The sequence below is a fragment of the Schistocerca nitens genome, chromosome 3 (genome assembly GCF_023898315.1).
Source record: "Schistocerca nitens isolate TAMUIC-IGC-003100 chromosome 3, iqSchNite1.1, whole genome shotgun sequence".
NCBI classification, from domain to species: domain Eukaryota; kingdom Metazoa; phylum Arthropoda; class Insecta; order Orthoptera; family Acrididae; genus Schistocerca; species Schistocerca nitens.
Genome location: NC_064616.1, coordinates 665,264,899 through 665,283,194, shown reverse-complemented (window position 1 = coordinate 665,283,194; position 18,296 = coordinate 665,264,899). Strand labels below are relative to the sequence as shown.

The following is an 18,296-nucleotide window of genomic DNA, read 5'->3' as shown; positions in this document are numbered from 1 at the left end:
GTTGCCGGCCTGAGTGGCCGAGCGGTTCTAGGCGCTACAGTCTGGAACCGCGCGACCGCTACGGTCGCAGGTTCGAATCCTGCCTCGGGCATGGATGTGTGTGATGTCCTTAGGTTAGTTAGGTTTAAGTAGTTCTAAGTTCTAGGCGACTGATGACCTAAGATGTTAAGTCCCATAGTGCTCAGAGCCATTTGAACCATTTGAAACATTAAACTCTAAAAATCAATGTAATATGTGGTGGTGGAGATGGTGGTGGTTGTTCAGACTGTGCCAAATATCCAACAGATTCTAAGTCTCTATAATATAAATATGGTCAAGTTGAAGTACCTACATGAATCAGTCAGAAAGTGATGAGCATCCACCTAATAGTGAGTTCCTCGTGCAAAATATCTGTACTTTAGAGGAATGTGAAGTGAAAAAGTTGTATTTGTCCACTGGTAAATGGTGAGGTATGGCAAATGCTGATTTATCATTGAGTTTGTGACCACCTTGCTGGCAGTGATCAAATAAACCCACTGCATCTTACCAGCATACTCACCATGCACCATTAATACTTGCCCCCACGGCTTGTTATGATCAACACCAGGCATTGATTTCAAGCTGGTTTGTGTTTCATTTTGCAACCATTGCTGTTAGTCCTTTAACTTTTGCCTTGAGTAGCTGCTTCAAGGTCATTAGAGTGCTGTGTGAGGCTGCTCCTGACTGCACAGTTTCTCACACAGCATATATATATGCTTTACATCTCCAGCTACATCTATACTTGGGAAACTACTGTGAAGTGAAGTGCATGGCAGAAGATAGTTTCCTTTGTACCATAGATTAAGTTACGGAGTTTGGGAGAAATGACTTGTTAAATGCCACTGTGCAAGCTGTAACTAGAGTAATGGTATCTTCATGATCACTGCAAGAGCTATAGGGAGCTGTGACGTATTCTAGATTCCACACTTAATACTGATAGTTCAGACTTTGTTTGCAGTCTGTTGTGAGAGAGTTTGTGTGTTATTTCCCTGTATCCTACCAATGAAACCACCATATGCAGAAAGTAATGTTCTGAGTACTGTAAGTGATGATTTCAAACAGGCACTTACTTCAGTTGTTTCTGGACACAAAGCTATCTGGGACCGTAGACATACAGATTGTCATAACCACTTGATGATAGGGATAATATCAGGAGTAATAACTTTCAGAAATTAGTTCCTAAAGTGGCAGTTGTAATGTACAATGTAGGTGTGGATAAAAACTGACAAAATATTGTTTCGGAGTGAAGAGGACTATGAATCACTCTTCAGCAGCAATTACACAAATATTTTTGGGTAGAATCTTCATATTTTAAACTATTCTGGTTCAGTAATATGTAAAATAAACCAGAAAATTCGTTAAGACATTCATAACTGTCTGAAAAATGCTCTGAATAATTTTTGAATTCTTGATTGAACTGGGAAAACTATATGCAGTGTGGATTATCTACGTTCAGAGGGTGCATCCGTGCCTCTTCTTCTGCCTTATTGTCTTTAACTAAATTTTTGGCAGGAGCAAACCACTTACTGTCATCAGACAATGCACAGAACATAGTTTTTGATTTATGCACTACAATTAATCCACTGCACTAGTGATGTGAACAGCAGCAGGACAAAAGTTCCTGGGAGGAAAGTGAGGTGCTGTGTGAGCAGTGATGTGCAGACGGCAAGCTTGTAATGTTAATTTAACAAGGCTCCTAGGAAGTCAGGAGATGTAATGTGCTAGCAGCTAGCAGCAAGGGTGCAGCATAAATGTACCCAAAGATGGTCCTTCAGTCCTGCAGGTTGCCGCCATATATTGAGTCACACAAGTAGTTCTGTCTCTTGGTGTCAACCACCCACTTGGAACTAACTCAAAACACCAACACAGGGAAGGCTCTGTGGTCATAATACTAAATGTGACCAGCTGAGGCAGCTGCATTCCTCACTTTCTTCCCCGTTCTCATAAGGGTATCAAAGCATTGGTAGTGAAGTCACCTGGTGAACACAGAGGTCTCAGTACTATTTTCCAGAAGTTTCCCTTGATTATTTGGGGCCAGTAAGTCATTCAGAGGCAGAATTGTCTTAACAGAGGACGTGGTGTTTTAATGTATGATGAAGGGTTCACTGGCATCTTGGAGTGTTGGAAAGGTGACAGCTTGATGTGGTAGAGTTGCTTCTTCCAGTCCACCACATAATGTGGATATGTAGTGTACATATAGGAAGCACATGTTGTAACCATTGTCACTGGTATTGATCCCAGATAGTTGGAATGGGGTAGAACAGGTGTAGAAGTATCTAGGATTTGACATGTGGAGAAGTTCTACTGAACATTCTGTAATTGTCCTGTAAAACCTTAACAATAAGAACAGCGGAACTCCTCGGTCCTAAACTTAATTTGCAATATTAACAAGTGGGCTAACTGCTCCACTTCCTCATTAGATTGTTTGTATGATGATTGGACAGTTTTGTTTCATGTAATTCCAGGCACAGAAGCCTTGAAGTAACGCGGAGATCATTTGTGGGCTGCAGTTGGTGATACCAAAAATTTTATATCACAATGTTTTTGGTAAAAACCAGTAGAGTGGTTTCTGTATATGTGGATATTTGGCTACAGCATCCACCATCACTATCTATTTATTTAATTTTTTTAAGAAAGGCCAAAAATCTACGTAGACATAATCTGTTTGTCATCTGGAAGTACATGTTTGTGGGTGGGGAATTGTGCTTTTTGTTTCACACTCTTTTTTTCTTATATGTATCAGGTGTCAATCTTGTTGTTGGTGTCTTGCCGCTGAAAACAGTAGTATGAAGCCCTTCTTATGGGTCATTCTCTAATGGCTTTAGTATAATATATAGGGTGTTAAAAAAAAGTACCTATATTCGAACTAGAGATTGCGCTGGTCAAAACTATATGTTTCACCATATTTGGTGAAACATGACCCACTCTACTTCTGTCGAGAAAGGTCAGTACTTGCTCATGGCAAGTCTTCCTACTACCTTCATTGTTCATTTCTTATTGGTTATGTTTGGCTCTGTACTTATCCTCTATGGTGCTGTTGTCAGAAGAACAACTTAAAACTGTCTTCTAAATCAAGCATGTTGAGGTTGTGCAGCCATCAGTATAAGAACGGTGATTAAGTGTGAATAATGGAAATAGTGAAATGCCCCTATTATTCCACACAATAAATTTTGCTGTGGTTTAGCCAGCAGTGTAGATAGGAAGGCACATGTTATGTACGCTAAATAACATCCACAGTACCGCAGGCTCGGGGTAAAAGAGGCTCAGAAGGTTGATCCAGCAACCCACAGACATAGGATCATTCGCGACAAGGACAAGGGATGAAGTAGGTTTGGAGAAGCAAGGGTTAAGGTACTAGAGGATCTTCCTGAAATCAAATGTGCAAAGAATTGGCAAAACATTCTTGTGTGGTAAATTCTACACAAGCACTTACTTTATCACTTACAGTGTGTGAAAGCTTCCAGGCAACAAGACCACCATATCAGATTGCAGTTCTGTCCACGAATGCTAAGACTGAACAATGAAGTTCACAACTTGGTTTTTATTCATAGATCAGGCATGATTCACTCAGTGGGGTAGCAAATTTTACCACAATTACCACAAATGGGCCGATGCGAATTGAGAGCAGTTGGGGAAACCACATCAGGTTCATTAGGAAAAAATTAGTTTGACCGGACTAAAATTGAATCCTCTTAATTTTATAATACCATGACTGATTTTTAGGCTTCTCTCATTAGATATACGTGATACATGTGTACAAGAGGTGTTGAATAAGTAACACAACACTCTTTTTTCTCGGCAAGTTTTGATTGAAGAAACGCAGAATTTGTTATGGGAGCTTGTGGAATATTCCTGCATCAGCCCCTGTAGTTTCATGAATTACAGATATTCATAGGCACTTGCAAAATGTCTATGGAGACCTAGCAGTGAACAAAAGCCTGGCGAGTTGTTGGGCGAGTTATCTATCAATGTAACAGGGTCACAGAGACCTGTCAGATTTCCTGTGTGCCGCCTGGCCACACACAGTGGTGACTCTTGCAATGTTGGAACTTACTGACACTAGCATTAGAGATGGTCGATGAATTGCAATCAAACACCTCACTGCTCAGCTAGATGTGCCTGTTCGTTGTGCTGCTGCACTCATCCACCAGTTGGGATAGTCAAAGGTATGTGCTTGTGCTTGCTGGGTTCCTCGCCGCCTAACAGGTGACTGTAAATAGCAATGAAGGACCATCTGTGTGGAATTGCTTAGATGTTACAAGGCTGATCATGACAATTATTTGTTCATCACAGGTGATTAAACATTGATTTATCACTTCAAACCAGAAACAAAATGGCAATCCATGGAGTGACACCACAGCACCTCTCCGTCAGAGCAAAAAGTTCAAAACCACCCTGTCAGTCAGTAAAGTCATGGTGACTGTCTTCTGGGACTCTGAAGAGCTTCTCTGTTTGCTGTTCTGTCCCATAGTGCAACGATCAACTCTGAAATGTATTGTCTTATCCTCAGGAAATTGAAGAAACTACTTCAGCATGTTTGTCACCACGAAAATGCAAATGACCTTCTCCATCACAGACTTTTAATAAGTGATGGATCTGTTGAGCCTGTGTAGTGGCATAACCTGGCTGTAGAGACATTTAAAGAAATATGTGTGTTTCACATCTGCCAACAAAGTGTACACTTTATATGCGCACCACATTGAAGAACCGCCAGGTGTGTTTACATGAGTTTGTAATTCTTTGAGGAGGGGGCTGAAGAACATGTAAGAATGAGTGGAACCACACTGCACACCTGTTGTAGTGTCAACAGACAATGGACTATTATAGGAAAGAACAGTCAGTATTTAAAAAAGTATTTCTTTCAGCTCTATGTTTACAGGGCTTCTTTCCTAGTGTTGAGCAGTAACTTCCCATGTAAGAATATAGGACACTTTCATATTATGAGCAACTGAGCTTGGAGGGAGTGTGGAGTAGTGTCGTGCTGTTCTTAGAGTTTACTTGCAGTTATCAAGAGATTGTGGTATAGTCAGTAATAGTTTAAGCCTCTTAGTCATGGCTGCAAAGGTTTAAGAACCTGTGTTCTACACAGTGGTGTGATTACAGTGGGTGGCCTAACACAGTAAGACATTATTGGCAAATAGGATACTGTACAGCTTTTTGTACCCCAAATCCAACACTATTGGTTTCTATTAAACTTTGTAGTTAACCATGACATCCTCTACTATGGTGTGTTAAAATTTTAATACAACGTGATCTTACAGTGAATCACACAATAAGGAATAGCCATGAAAAAGTCCAGAAAAGAAGCAACATTCGTAATTAACATAGAAAACAAATTGCCAGGAAGGCAAACAAATAGCAAAAATTCATGTGTGCATGGACAGTCAGTATTTGTATTTATGGAAGGAATGAGGGACCAAATTAGCCCATGAACGATGGAAGCATTGTGTGCCCAGCTGTAAGCCTGGCTGCCTCAGACTTACTGCTTTTTGGTGCTGGATACATCCTCCTGGCACATGGTGCAGTAGATAAGAAGTTATATATAGTGATGCAGACAGTCAATATTGGACATTACCACCACTGGTTTTGTGTTGTAAAATAAGACGTTCAGTGTGAGACACACCAGCCGTAAAATAGTCAGTAATAACAACAGTCCACTGGTTTGTCATTGCTGTCTGTAACAAGTCCCACATCCTTCACATAAGTGGTACAACCTTCGGCAGCCCAACAATTAGCACAGTTCAACAATAGTGCAAGGGACATCAATGCCATAGATAGCGCTAACAGTGTAGAAAGTCTTCCAGTATTGAACATTGAGGCACCAGAGGCCATACAATGAATTAAGATAGCACAAAATTACTTATGCAGGCAATGGAAAACTAGGACTGTGTCATTAAAGAACCTGAAAATTATTATATAATGGAATACTGAATATATTGTGCTGCAAATTCCAGTTGAGTAATGCACAGAAACTTGCTTCATGCATGTTAAGACAATGTTGGGCAAAGTGGTGCCTGCCACAGAATGTTAAGGAAGTGGGATGTACCTGTGTGCATCAAGTAACATGTCAATGCCAACACAGCATTTTTGTAGACATTTGTGGTCTTGGAGGTTTTTTACTTGGACATTCAGGATCCACTTGGGTGTGTAATGGCCTTGAAAGTCTTAGATTATGTGCATGTATAAGTAAGTGTGATTCTGCTGTGAAACTTACTGTTGCCTCCTTTGCTTTATTGGGTGGGCAAGCATCTTCCCATGGTAGAGAAGTGGTCATAATTTTGTGGCTAACTGCTGTATGTATAAAATAGTCAGAAAGGATCAATTCATAGCGAAGAACATTGTTGTTGGGCTTAAAAATGTGGGCATTAAGGTATCTAAATTTAACTTCATTTTGTGATGATGGGTTGGGGGACAGGAGGTGAAAGGGAGAGGAAACAGAGTGTCATACATACAGATGTTGAAAATATTGCAGCTCAAAGGCATGCAAAGCAGAAGTACTTTCTATTGGCAAAATTAGAAGAAGGATCTTTAACTGTCACCAAACATCCACAAGTAAAAGAAGTCAAAGGAGCTAGAAAAAGGTGGTAACAGGAAGAATGTAGTGGCTTGTAATGTACAAGGTGTGTTCGGGAGAAAGAAAGAACACAATAACAGCATTTTTGAAGAAGGGAAAAAATCTAGAATGACATGTAACTGTAGCTTTGTCATCGTATTGAAGGATGGGCAAGCCAACACATTACACGGTGATGAACTATAATTGTTTCGATAATTTGATGTTGGATGGGTCAATATCCTTTATGTAATGATTGACCATAGTTATTTTCACTTACGAATGGCAGATAATTATTTGACAGTTGTAACTAGGAACCGAAGTGTTCAATAAGCATTTCAGTACCACAGTTAAAATATTACAGAGACATGATTCTTAGTAGGCCCTGTTTTACCATCTGTGTATTGCTTGGATATATTTTTGTATGTTCACTTGCACAATGAGAGGTTTCTGTGTGCACATTCAGAGAAAGGACAAAACATATAATATTCTGCTGCCAATTTGCATCACGTTGAAAGACCATATGCCACAATACGACCCAATAGTGTCATGACTGAAGTGGTGCAGGGGCAAAAACATTTTGTTCTGTCAGCTGAAAGTGCATTACTGGTATAGAAATTTTAAGGTGTGGAATGCCAGTCTTGATCACTTGCATTACTGCAAGATGTATTCACTTGAATTCCAAAACAAATGTCAGCAAAATCTTGACATCCTAGTCACTTCATTTATCCTATTTGACACATAAGGTTGTTGAAGATGGCCAGTGTTGCATATGAGGACAAACAATGAAACGTGGGTGCATAATTTTATCCTAGGGTAAAAAAGGAAGCGAAAGATTTAATATGGTTGTTCATGCAACAGAAGTGGTACAAAATGCAAACATGTTCATTCAACACTGAATGAGCCACATGCTGTATCATTTACATTCTGTGAAGCTACAGCTACGAAACTAGGCAGGTACTTGGCCAGTCATGCAGCGAGACATACTTTTTTGACTTTGAGGAAATTAAATATATTCTTGCCTCAGAGTTTATGGAATTTGATATTCCTTGTTTGCCAGAAGATACACTGGATAGTGGCAACATGCTCAGAAAACATAAATTTCACATTCTAGAAATCAGTGGTTACTTGAGTGTAAATTGTATATGTAGGTAGCACATTCTCACAAGCCAACCAGTGTTTGGTGGTATTTAGGACGTGTCATAGATGAGGCTGTTCAGCTCAGAATGTGCAGCAGTAACTTTGCTATAGTTTATTACACAATTTTCACGGAAAAGTTACACAGATAGACTTATTTCTGTGCCAAATAGAAACAAAACAGAAAAATTCTCCAAAAATCCCATGCAAAATGCAGGACTCAGTTTAACAGGCTGTTTTCCCTGTCATTTGTTGATTATGTTCCAGTGCAGTAACATGTTATTTTGTTTCCAACAGATTGGATTGTTCAATCAGATAACTTTGGAGAACTGCCCAGGTTTGACATCTTTATTGTCTGATGGGGAACACATAGAAGATCTAATGAAACTATCGCCTGAAGCTATCTTGCTAAGATGGGTGAACCATCACCTTGAAAGGGCTGGAGTAGCCAGGTATTTTTCTCTGTTCACTATATTTATTTTTTATTCTAATGGTTTCATCTATGGATACATGTTTCTGTTGTTCATTTCCTTGGATTTAAAAATTGTGTGTAGACATCCATAGAGCATCCTATTAACTGCAGTTTTCCTATTACTTGTCCGTATAGGAGGTGTGGCAACTTCCAGGGAGATATTGTAGATTCAGAAATTTATACATACCTGCTGAAGCAAATTGCACCACCAGAAAGTGGTGTGACAATGGAAGCATTAATGGTAAGTTTCTTTAAGTATAATGGAAATAAAGTAAAGGATGCTAACCAAAGATTGCCAATGCTTTAACAGACTTCAAGAATCAGCTGCTAGTTGACGCTAGCGATTATTTAATTAAATGTACTGGTTAAAGCTGTGTAGTAATTTGTTTTTCCGGTTGTAGCTTCATGAAAAATTCTGATTGCAGCTCTGTAAATTTTGAAATGTCAACAAGTGATAAGATTTTTTGTCATAGCATGACTTTAAGGCTAATAACAGCAGCATTTTAAAACCATTACACCATTTAGATTTAATATAATTGGATAAATAAAAAAATCTACTCATAAAAGTTTCAGAGGGAGAAAAAACACATGAAAGTTTTTTGTGCCATTGGCACAAAGAACGAAGGTAAAGCACTGGTGAGGTTTGGAGGTTTGGAAATTGGGAGAGTTATGGAAAAGTCGCCCAGAATCCGGGGTCTGAGGAGACTTACCAGATGGGATGAGAAGGAAAGAGTCTTTCCATATTGTTCTGTCCAATAACTCTCCCCAGACCGGGCATTCTGGATGTCTTTCCTGTAAGTACCCCCATTACCTAAACTTTTCCAGTCTGTTTGCTTCATCCTTCTTTCAACCCTTCTGCCAAAAGGAGCCACTGGCTCCAAAAGCTTACACTTTTGTGTGTGTTTTCTACTGCCGTCACTTGGTGAGTAGATTTTTTTTACCCATCCAATTATATTTTCAAACATTGATTATTTTTTTAGATACACAATTTAGATTGGTTGTCATAATTTCAAGTTTGGTAAATATACACTTATACTCCGCAAGCCACATTACGTTGTGTGGCAGAAGAAACTTTGTATAACACCTTCACTTCCCCCTTTCCCTTTTTAGTTGCAAATGGTGCCTGGGAAGGACAACTGTTGGTAAGCTACTGTAAGGCCTCAGATATCTCTAATTCTACCTTCATGATCTTCTCACGGAATATATGTTGCGGAAGCAATACCTTGGGTGAATCTTTTAGGAATGTGTGCTCTTGGAATTAAACAGTAATCACCGTGATACAAAATGCCTCTATTGTAGCATTAGTCACTTCAATTAGATGAGCATACCTATGCTGCTTCAGCACTTCTAAGCATGCCTGTGATGAAATGGGCTGCTGTCCTTTCAATTGTTTATATTTCTTATGAAACTTCTTGGCAGATTAAAACTGTGTGCTGGACCGAGACTCGAACTCGGGACCTTTGCCTTTTGCGGACAAGTGCTCTACCATATGGGCTACCCAAGCTCGACTCACGCCCCACCCTCACAGCTTCACTTCTACCAGTACCTCGTCTCCTACTTTCCAAACTTTACACAAGCTCTCCTGTGAACCTTGCAGAACTGTTAGAGCACTTGCCCGCAAAAGACAAAGGTCCTGAGTTACAGTCTCGGTCCGGCACACAGTTTTAATCTGCCAGGAAGTTTCATATCAGCGCACACTCTGCTGCAGAGTGAAAATCTCATTCTATATTTCTTATGTTAAGAGGGTCCCAGACTGAGGAACAATACTCCCGCGCTAACCAAACTGCTAATGAAGGTCCAAGCAACACCAAAGAGTTGTGTGACATAAGTGAAAGTTGGTAGGCATGTTTTTATATCTGAATGACAATATCTATTCCAGTTTCATGCCAGTCACATAAGAGTGGTGCTGGTAATGCCACTATGATGATGTAAATAAGGGTTGCTTTTAATTAAAGCTGGGAAGCTTGTGAGCATTAGTTACCTTTGAAATTGGATGTGGTGAGTTGTTACTCAGGAATGCCTTTACAGTGACAAAGGCACCATTATCAACAGCTCACTAAGTTTAACTGAGATCATGTAATAGGGCTATGAGAAGCTGTATGTTCCTTTTGCAGTATTGCAGAAACACTTGGGAGGAATGTAGCCACTACACGACTGCTGGCAATGGGGGTCTTCAGAATGTATGATCGCAAGACGACTAGGCTCAGGATGGCCATGTGGCACTACCAAGAGGGAAGACTATAGTGTTCAGCGTATTGTTCTGGCACACTGTACTGCATCTGCAGCAGCAATTTCAGCAGTAATTGGCACCACACTGACACAATACAAATTGGTTACGTCAAGGACAACTCCAAGCCAGACTTAGCCTTCATTCCACTGACCGCAAACAACCACTATTTGCAACTTCAGTAGTGTCAAGCAAGAGCTCATTTTAGGGCAAGGCAGAGATCTGTTGTTTCTTCTCATGAAAGCTGGTTCTGCCACTGTGTCAGTGACGGCCATGTTTTGTTTAGGAGGAGGCCAGTTGAGGGCCTGCAACCAGCCTGTATGTGTGATACTTACACTGAACCTACATCTGGAATTATGGTCTGGGGTCTGATATTGTGTGACAGCAAGAGCACTCTTGTGGTTATCCCATGCACCATGACTACAAATATTTTGTTCATTCTGAAATAAGTGTTCTTGAGCTGCCATTCATGAACAGCATTTCAGGAGATGTTTTCCAACAGAATAATGCTCATCTGCATACTGCTGTTGTAACTCAACATGCTATACAGAATGTCAACATGTTGCCTTGGCCTGCTTTATCACCAGATCTGTTTCCAATTGAGTACACATGCGTCATCACCGGATGAAAACTGCAGAGTCACTCACAAACAGCATTAATTGTCCCTGTATCGACTGACCAAGTACAACAGGCATGAACTCCATCTCACAATCTTAAAACACAACGCATGCATATTTGCATGCTTGCAAGCAACATTCCGGCAGCTACATTGGTTTTTTAATATACCAGCATTATACATTTATAATGGCTTATCTTGTACTTATATTAACCTTTGATCTTGCAGTGTTAATCACTTACATATGTTACGCAGACAAATGTTTTCCCGAAATTTCAGTACTCTACATTAATTATTTCTTGTTATTATGATTTTTCTTCCATCAGTGTAGTTATGCAGCCTTCATTGATCACAAGAGTTTCAGTCGAAATGCCTAGTTAAACTGTTAAGCTTTTGTAGATGTCCAAAAGCTACATTTACACACCAGTGATGATCATAGGCATTGTAAGTTGTCATAAACAACTTTGGATCACTAATTGCGATGAGCAGCCACAACCGATCTGTAAATGTATGTTTTCTGGACAGCTGAACCAGAATAAGAAGTGCAGCTCTGCATAATTGATAAAGTGTCATGTTTCACAACCACAAGAGACAGTGCAAGGGAGCAAGCTGCTATCAAACTGCCGGGAGGATCTGTCCTGACTGAGGAACATCTTCAGCGAGCAATAACAATTGTGTATCAGTTTTCAGATGCTTTCAAATTGGGAGTGGAGAAGAAACAGACCAAGTGGCGTGGTACATACCATACTGAAACTAGGGATCATCCACCAATTAGTCTCATACACGGTGTCAGTAGCTGAATGATGGATAATGTGGGAGAAAATGGGGAAGGTGTTGCAAGATGACATCAGTCAACGTTTAGTGTGTTCTTGATCATCTTCTGTGGTCCTTGTGAAGGAGGACAGTGCATGGTGTTTCTGCGTCAACAGCTGACGATTCAACAAAATCACAAAAAAGTCTATTCATTGCTGTGCATTGATGACATCCTAGACTACTTGAAAGAACAGAACTGTTTCTCAACTTTGGGAATGCAGGCAGACTGTTGGCAAATTGAGGTTATGAGACTAACTAGGAAAAGATTGCCTTCATACCTCCTGATGGCCTCAGAGTTAAGGGTTATGTCTTTTGGCGATGTCTACTGACAACCTTCATGTCAGGAACGTCAACGAAATTGTGCGTGCCGATCGATGAGTGAGTGAGAGATTGGGGAAAAAAAAAAAGAAAATGCAACATCTCAGTTGGATGATGTCATGAAACCTTAACACCGCATCTTGGAATACATCATGTTGCTGCCAAGTTTGTCTTACTGCTTACAATTCAAGACGAGAGAGACCTTCGCCTCAAATCTGTTAAGAACTTTTGGATCGCACAAATGAGAAAGAGATGTTCATTGAGAGAAACACATTTGGTGATGAGACATGGGTCTACGGTTATGATGTTGAGACCAAGGTTCAATCTTCACAGTGGCTTGGAAAAGATTCTCCAAGAACAAAAAAGCTTGTCAGGTCAGGTCAAATGTCAGTCATTCTGATAGTTTCCTTTGACTTTGAGTGATTAGTTCATCGTGAATTCATGCTACAGGGACAAAAGGTTAATCAATAGTACTATTGGGACGTATTGTGATTCTTGTGGGAAAATGTGAGAAGGAAATGGCCTGAAATAGGGTGAGACAATTCTTGGCTACTGCATCACGATAACACGCCCGCACATTCATCCCTGTTGATGCATGACTATTGACCAAAACAATGAAATCACTGTGCTCTCTCATCCTTCGTACTCTCCAGACCTGACCCCTGTGGACTTTTTTTATTTCCAAAGTTGAAAACCCATTGAAGGGATGAAGATTTGCAATGATAGATGAAATAAAATAAAAAAAAAATTAAAGAAATTTCAGACGGCACTTCCTGCGATCTAACAAGAGGTGTACTAAGACAGCTTCCAGAAATGGAAACGGCATTCGGAGCGGTGTATCAGTTGTGGAGGAGAGTCTTTGGAAGGAGACCATGCACAGTAGGTGAAAGGTAAACGGAGCAGACTTTGTGGGCAAAGTTCCAGAATTTTTTGAACAGCCCTCATAGTAATGGTAATTTGTAAAGGACTTCTGTTGCAAGGCAAATCCCCTACAGGAACTACTGTAGGGAAATCCCAAATTTTCATGGAAAGAAGCGCAAGAAGGATCTTCCTTTGTCATAAGGAGGCACTAAAGTCTTTCCCAGTCTAACATTGTATGATGAGAATGTCAAGGTAGAAATTCACACAGACGCTAGTGGTTTTGGAATAGGGCCAGTTCTAGTGCAAATACAGGAAGGTGCTGAAAAGGTGATAGCTTATGCTTCCAGACGACTATGATTTCCAATAGGAACTGCTCTACAACTGAGAAAGAGTGCCTTGCTGTTGATTTTTCGAGCCATAGTTATTTGCAAAATAATTTACCCTTGTGCTGGCTGGTTAGCCTGGCGAATCCATAGTGAAATGGGCACTGAGGCTTTAGAAGTACATCACAGTGGTACCCGAAAGTGGATGCAAGCACAAGGCCCTGGCTGCCTTTCAAGGAATTGTATGGCAGAAGACAGGAATAATGATGTACTTTTAGTCATTGCTACATTAAGACATTGCTACTGAATCAGCGGGAGATCCAGCACTGCGCTGAAAAGCATACAAGCTGTGAAGGAGGAGGAACTGACAAAAGGACATTTTAGTAATGGTGCATTATATAAGAGTAACTATGACCCAGTGGGGTAGAAAGGGTTGGTCATCATCCTGCCTAAACTACGGCCAGCTATCCTGAAGTTTTTCATGACAGTCCCAACACTTGTTCACCTAAGATTCCTGAAGATTCTAGATGTAATCAGACACAGGTATAATTGGCCAGATGTCTATGGATCTGTTGGACATTGAGCCACTGTAAGGAATGTCAATGACAGAATCATATGCTGCAATTGTCTCCAGGGCGTCTTGTACTAATGCCACCTGTAGTAGTACAATTCCACTGAATTGGAATAGAACTCTTGGGGAGGTTCCTAAAGTTGACTAACAGGAATCAGTGAGCAATAGTCTGCACTGACTACCTCAACTGTTATGCTGTCACTAAAGCTGTGCTGACTGCTGCATCTCCAGAAATTGCAAAGTTCCTTGTAGGAGGTGTCATTTTGAAGCATGGAGCACCATGTGTGATCATCTCTGACCATGTAAAAATTTTCCAGTGTAGACAAGTATCAGAGTTAATTTCATATTGCGGCATCACCCGCAGGGTGACATCTGCCTACCATTCACATACGAATGGCCTCATACAATGCTTTAATAAAATGCTGGCAGATATGCTCTTGATATATGTTGATGTCAAATAAAAGGGTTTGGGGTATGATATAACATCATGATGTTGACGTATAACACAGTGAAGCAAGATATTACAGGCTTCACACCGTTCTTTCTGCTCTATGGCCACTAGTCGAAAATGATAGTTTCAACTGCACAATGCTTGGGATGATTACGTGAAACATTTCATCAACAGGACCAAAGAAGCAAGACAGCTGGTTGATACAGACCCTGAACACCCAGGAGGACAGAGTACACTACAGTGCCGAGCACTGACCTCTGAGATGTATCCCAGGAAACTTGGTTGGGATTTTTATGCTTGTGTGGAAAGTAGCACTATCGGAAATGTTATGAAAGTGCTACTTTGTGCTGTATAGTGTCCTTCATCACATGTCTGAAGTTGCATATGAATTTATCACCACCTATAAAACCTCTACCCTCCTCAAGCTCATTGTGATAGTTAATCCTTTCCATGTGCGTTACACATACCAGCTCTATTAAGCTGCAGGATGCTATGGTAAAAGTGTCTAGAAGCTGCCGCTAACTTGAAGTCCATAGCTGCAAGTCCACAGCTGTCTTACTGTAGAGGGGACTGGTCTGCATCTCGCAGTCCTGCCTGACACAGTGGTCACTGACTCGGAATGGAGGCTAGGCCAGTCTTCATGGATGAAAACCCAGTCTGCTTACCTGCAGATTGTTCAGCTTAGCTGCAGGGCACCTGTGTCACCACTACTGAGGCAGTAAAAGTACCGCTACACTGCCTGTGTACTGGAACTGCTACTCAGGATGTTAATGTTACTGCTGGGTCTTAAGTCTACACGCCATCTTGACAACTGATGAAAGTGGTATGCATACTTCCTGGGCTCAGCCTAAGTGCAACTTCACTCTTGGAGAGCACTGACGTGCCACAGCCACACCAAACTGCAGGCACGCACAGCTGCTGCACCCTCCTCTGACAGGACCGTAGTGCTGGCCACAGGCAGTGCAAGGATCTGTGCTCAGCAAGTCCATCGTGGGGCACTGATGTGTCACCTTGGCTTATAAGCAGTGTGGTCGCTGCTAAGCAGTGCTGGGAAGAAAACGGTGTGACATAAAATTCTCACTAATAAATGATTGTTAATTGAGTGATATTTCATTAGTGCCCCAGTACTTTATGGGATCACTCGACCCCACTCTTCGCTCAATGTCTTGGTAACGTGATCCCGGCTTCAGTCTTAACAGTTAAAGAGTTTAAGTTTTCATGATTAATGAATGCCACCGCCGTTTTTATTATTATTATTATTATTATTATTATTATTATTATTATGCGAGCAATCTCTTTTCTTTGAAAATCTTCAGGTTGCTTTGCTTGCAGGTAAACAAAACATGAAATTAGGCTGAAGTTACAGCATTTTAAAGAAGAAAGTAGGGAAATAGCTCTGATAACAAACTTATTCTAAATCCTCACCAGGTTGTGCTGAAGTAAAGATGTAGGCGGTCTGGTTGTCGTATGTAATGTTAAGGACAATATCCTATAACACTGATCATAAACATTCTGCCAACCGCTTAGTAGAAGTATGGAGAGCTGATACTGCGTGCTGCATACAATACAGTAAACTGTCTAGACAGGGCCATTTCTCGACGAAGGTAAACAAGTAACATTGCTTGCCCTCTGTCTAGTTTGACAGTCCAAGGGTGTTTGTAACAGCGAGATATTGTGTTACCCTCATGAACCAATCCTCTAAGTCCTGAAGTTAGTGCTGAGATAAGGCATTTTAGAACAATACAGCAGTAATCGCTGTACTACCATCCACATATGTCATATTAGTCTCGCAGTCTATAGGTCGTAAACTGAATCCCCCTACCCCCTCCGAACCCTATAACATTATCAGAAAATTTATACAATACTTTCTCAAATTTTTCCACTGTATAGCTCTTGAGGCTGGAGCCTCATAAAAAGCTTCTAAGTACCACATTTGAACCACCTTTCACACTTGCTAAACCCAAATTGTATTGAATCCAGAATCTGTACTACCCTTTTAAGATATTATTGCTTTATTTACAGCTATAAACACACCACCATCACTGTCTGTCTTTGAAATAGACATTCCTATCTGAATTTAAAATTTTATTTCTCTTCACTTGAAATTTCATACAGCTTTCAACTCTAGTTCTACGTGCACATTATTGCCGTTTATAAGTGAGACTATTTCTTGAATTTTTTCATGAATGCTGGTGTAGTTAACTACTTCTACACTAACTTACTTTCTGACCTGCAATGTCAGTAATACTCTCCATAATTGATGTCTCATCTCCAAAATAAATTTGCACCTTATCAGGCTTGTAGAGGAGTTTCCATTAAAAACACCTCACGTGTGCATTCCACACACACATTGCTACCAGTATCCTAGTAGCCCACAGCATGTGAGGCTAGTTGTCTTCACCATTTCATCTAGCTATCTGCAGTAACAGAGGATGACAACTGAACCCCGATTTCAGGTGTCAGTCATGCTGACATGAGGCGAGATTTGCAGCCAGCTGCTGTCAGTGCGCTCAGTAGTTACTGGCAGTGCCTCCTCCACATCTCTGACAAGATCTCATGGTAGACCTACCAAGTGAATGCAGGCCTTTTTCCTGACTGCCTGCAATTTCTCTGACTGAGCTCCATCATCTACCTAACGTTGGAGCATGCTCTGTGCTTGTTGGGTCCATTCACAGAGATCAGCTGTAAAAACATCAGATGAGATGCCCTGTGACAGCTAAGATGTACTCAGACCAGTGGTCAAGACCACACATCTGTTTCTAAAAGTGTAAGGGAAAGTCATGTGGTTTGTACTAAATTTTGCTTACTGCTTGGGGCTTTGCAACCATATTACTGTTGGCCATTTGCCTCCAGCTGATAATGAGCTCGCAGGTCATTCACATCAGAAGTGATTGCAACATCAGAAAATTGTTTGATACTTTTATTAAAGACAAGTGGCTTGTTATCCAAAAATTCTGTAATTGCATTAATCTCTCTTGTGGAACATACCATTGTGCTGTGCTGGATGGATAGTGAGAAAACTTGAAAAACCTGTAAGAAGTGATCATCTGTCTTTCCCAAACCTGGAATGAGATTTGTCAGCTCATCTACTTCCAGCTGAATCATCCACAGTATTCTATTACTAGCTTCATTTCCCAAGGATGAAATATGAAATAACAAGCATTTGGAGTGAGAGCTGACAGTCAGATGTGGACAACTCTGTTCTGGTATTAAAAGAGGAAGGCTGAAAGAAAGCATGTTAATACTGTGAACCACAAGTATGACCTCAACATGCTTTTATACAGTTATTGAAGTTTTCTTCTGTGTAATGAGTGTACCATGAGTTTTCGAGATTGAAGCCGGATGATGTTGACATATTGCCATGGTATTTCTGATAACTGTTTAGCCACTTTCAGCCATCACCTCAAGATGGTTGAATGGTTGTCTGCCAAAATACCATGGTGAGGTACTTACATAATCTGCCTGCACCTCAGGACCTTGTGGAATATGTTAATACAGTTACAAAAATGTAATGCTGTTTATACAGGGTGATTCACCTGCCCCTGCAGCTGTCATTTTATTAAACCTGTGGTGCTATTTGCTGACCTTCGTAAATCACAAATGAGATTTTTGTATTCTTTCATTTGCTATGTGCAAACTGGTGGTTCTACAGAAAAAAATGAGCAGGAAGTTTTGTAGGAAATTTAATGTAGCTAAATTTTGTACTGGGATGTGTTTTCTCTGGAGACTACAGTTTTAGTTTTTCAAGAAAAACGTACAAAAGTTACCTTCAAACACAACTCCGCCCCACACTCATCCCTCACCAGTCAGGATTTCTTAGTATGTTGTTCGTGGCATTCCCTCCTCCTATTTTACAAAAATTTGTGACTACTTGAACTATTCCCTATATTAGACCTTTCTCTGTCTCTCAATTGGACTGTTACACCACCAGCATAGTCA

At 40.6% G+C, this 18,296-nt stretch overlaps 1 protein-coding gene across 2 annotated transcripts in view; it reads left to right on the top strand.

Annotated features, from left to right (window-relative positions):
• The window catches only part of LOC126248625 (plastin-2), a 223,659-nt gene that overhangs the window by 127,158 nt on the left and 78,205 nt on the right, over nt 1-18,296 (top strand). For both annotated transcript variants that reach the window (XM_049949796.1, XM_049949795.1), the window contains exons 5-6: nt 8,003-8,157; nt 8,313-8,418. In XM_049949796.1, coding sequence (XP_049805753.1) covers nt 8,003-8,157; nt 8,313-8,418 — 261 coding nt within the window. The remainder of the gene's footprint in view (nt 1-8,002; nt 8,158-8,312; nt 8,419-18,296) is intronic.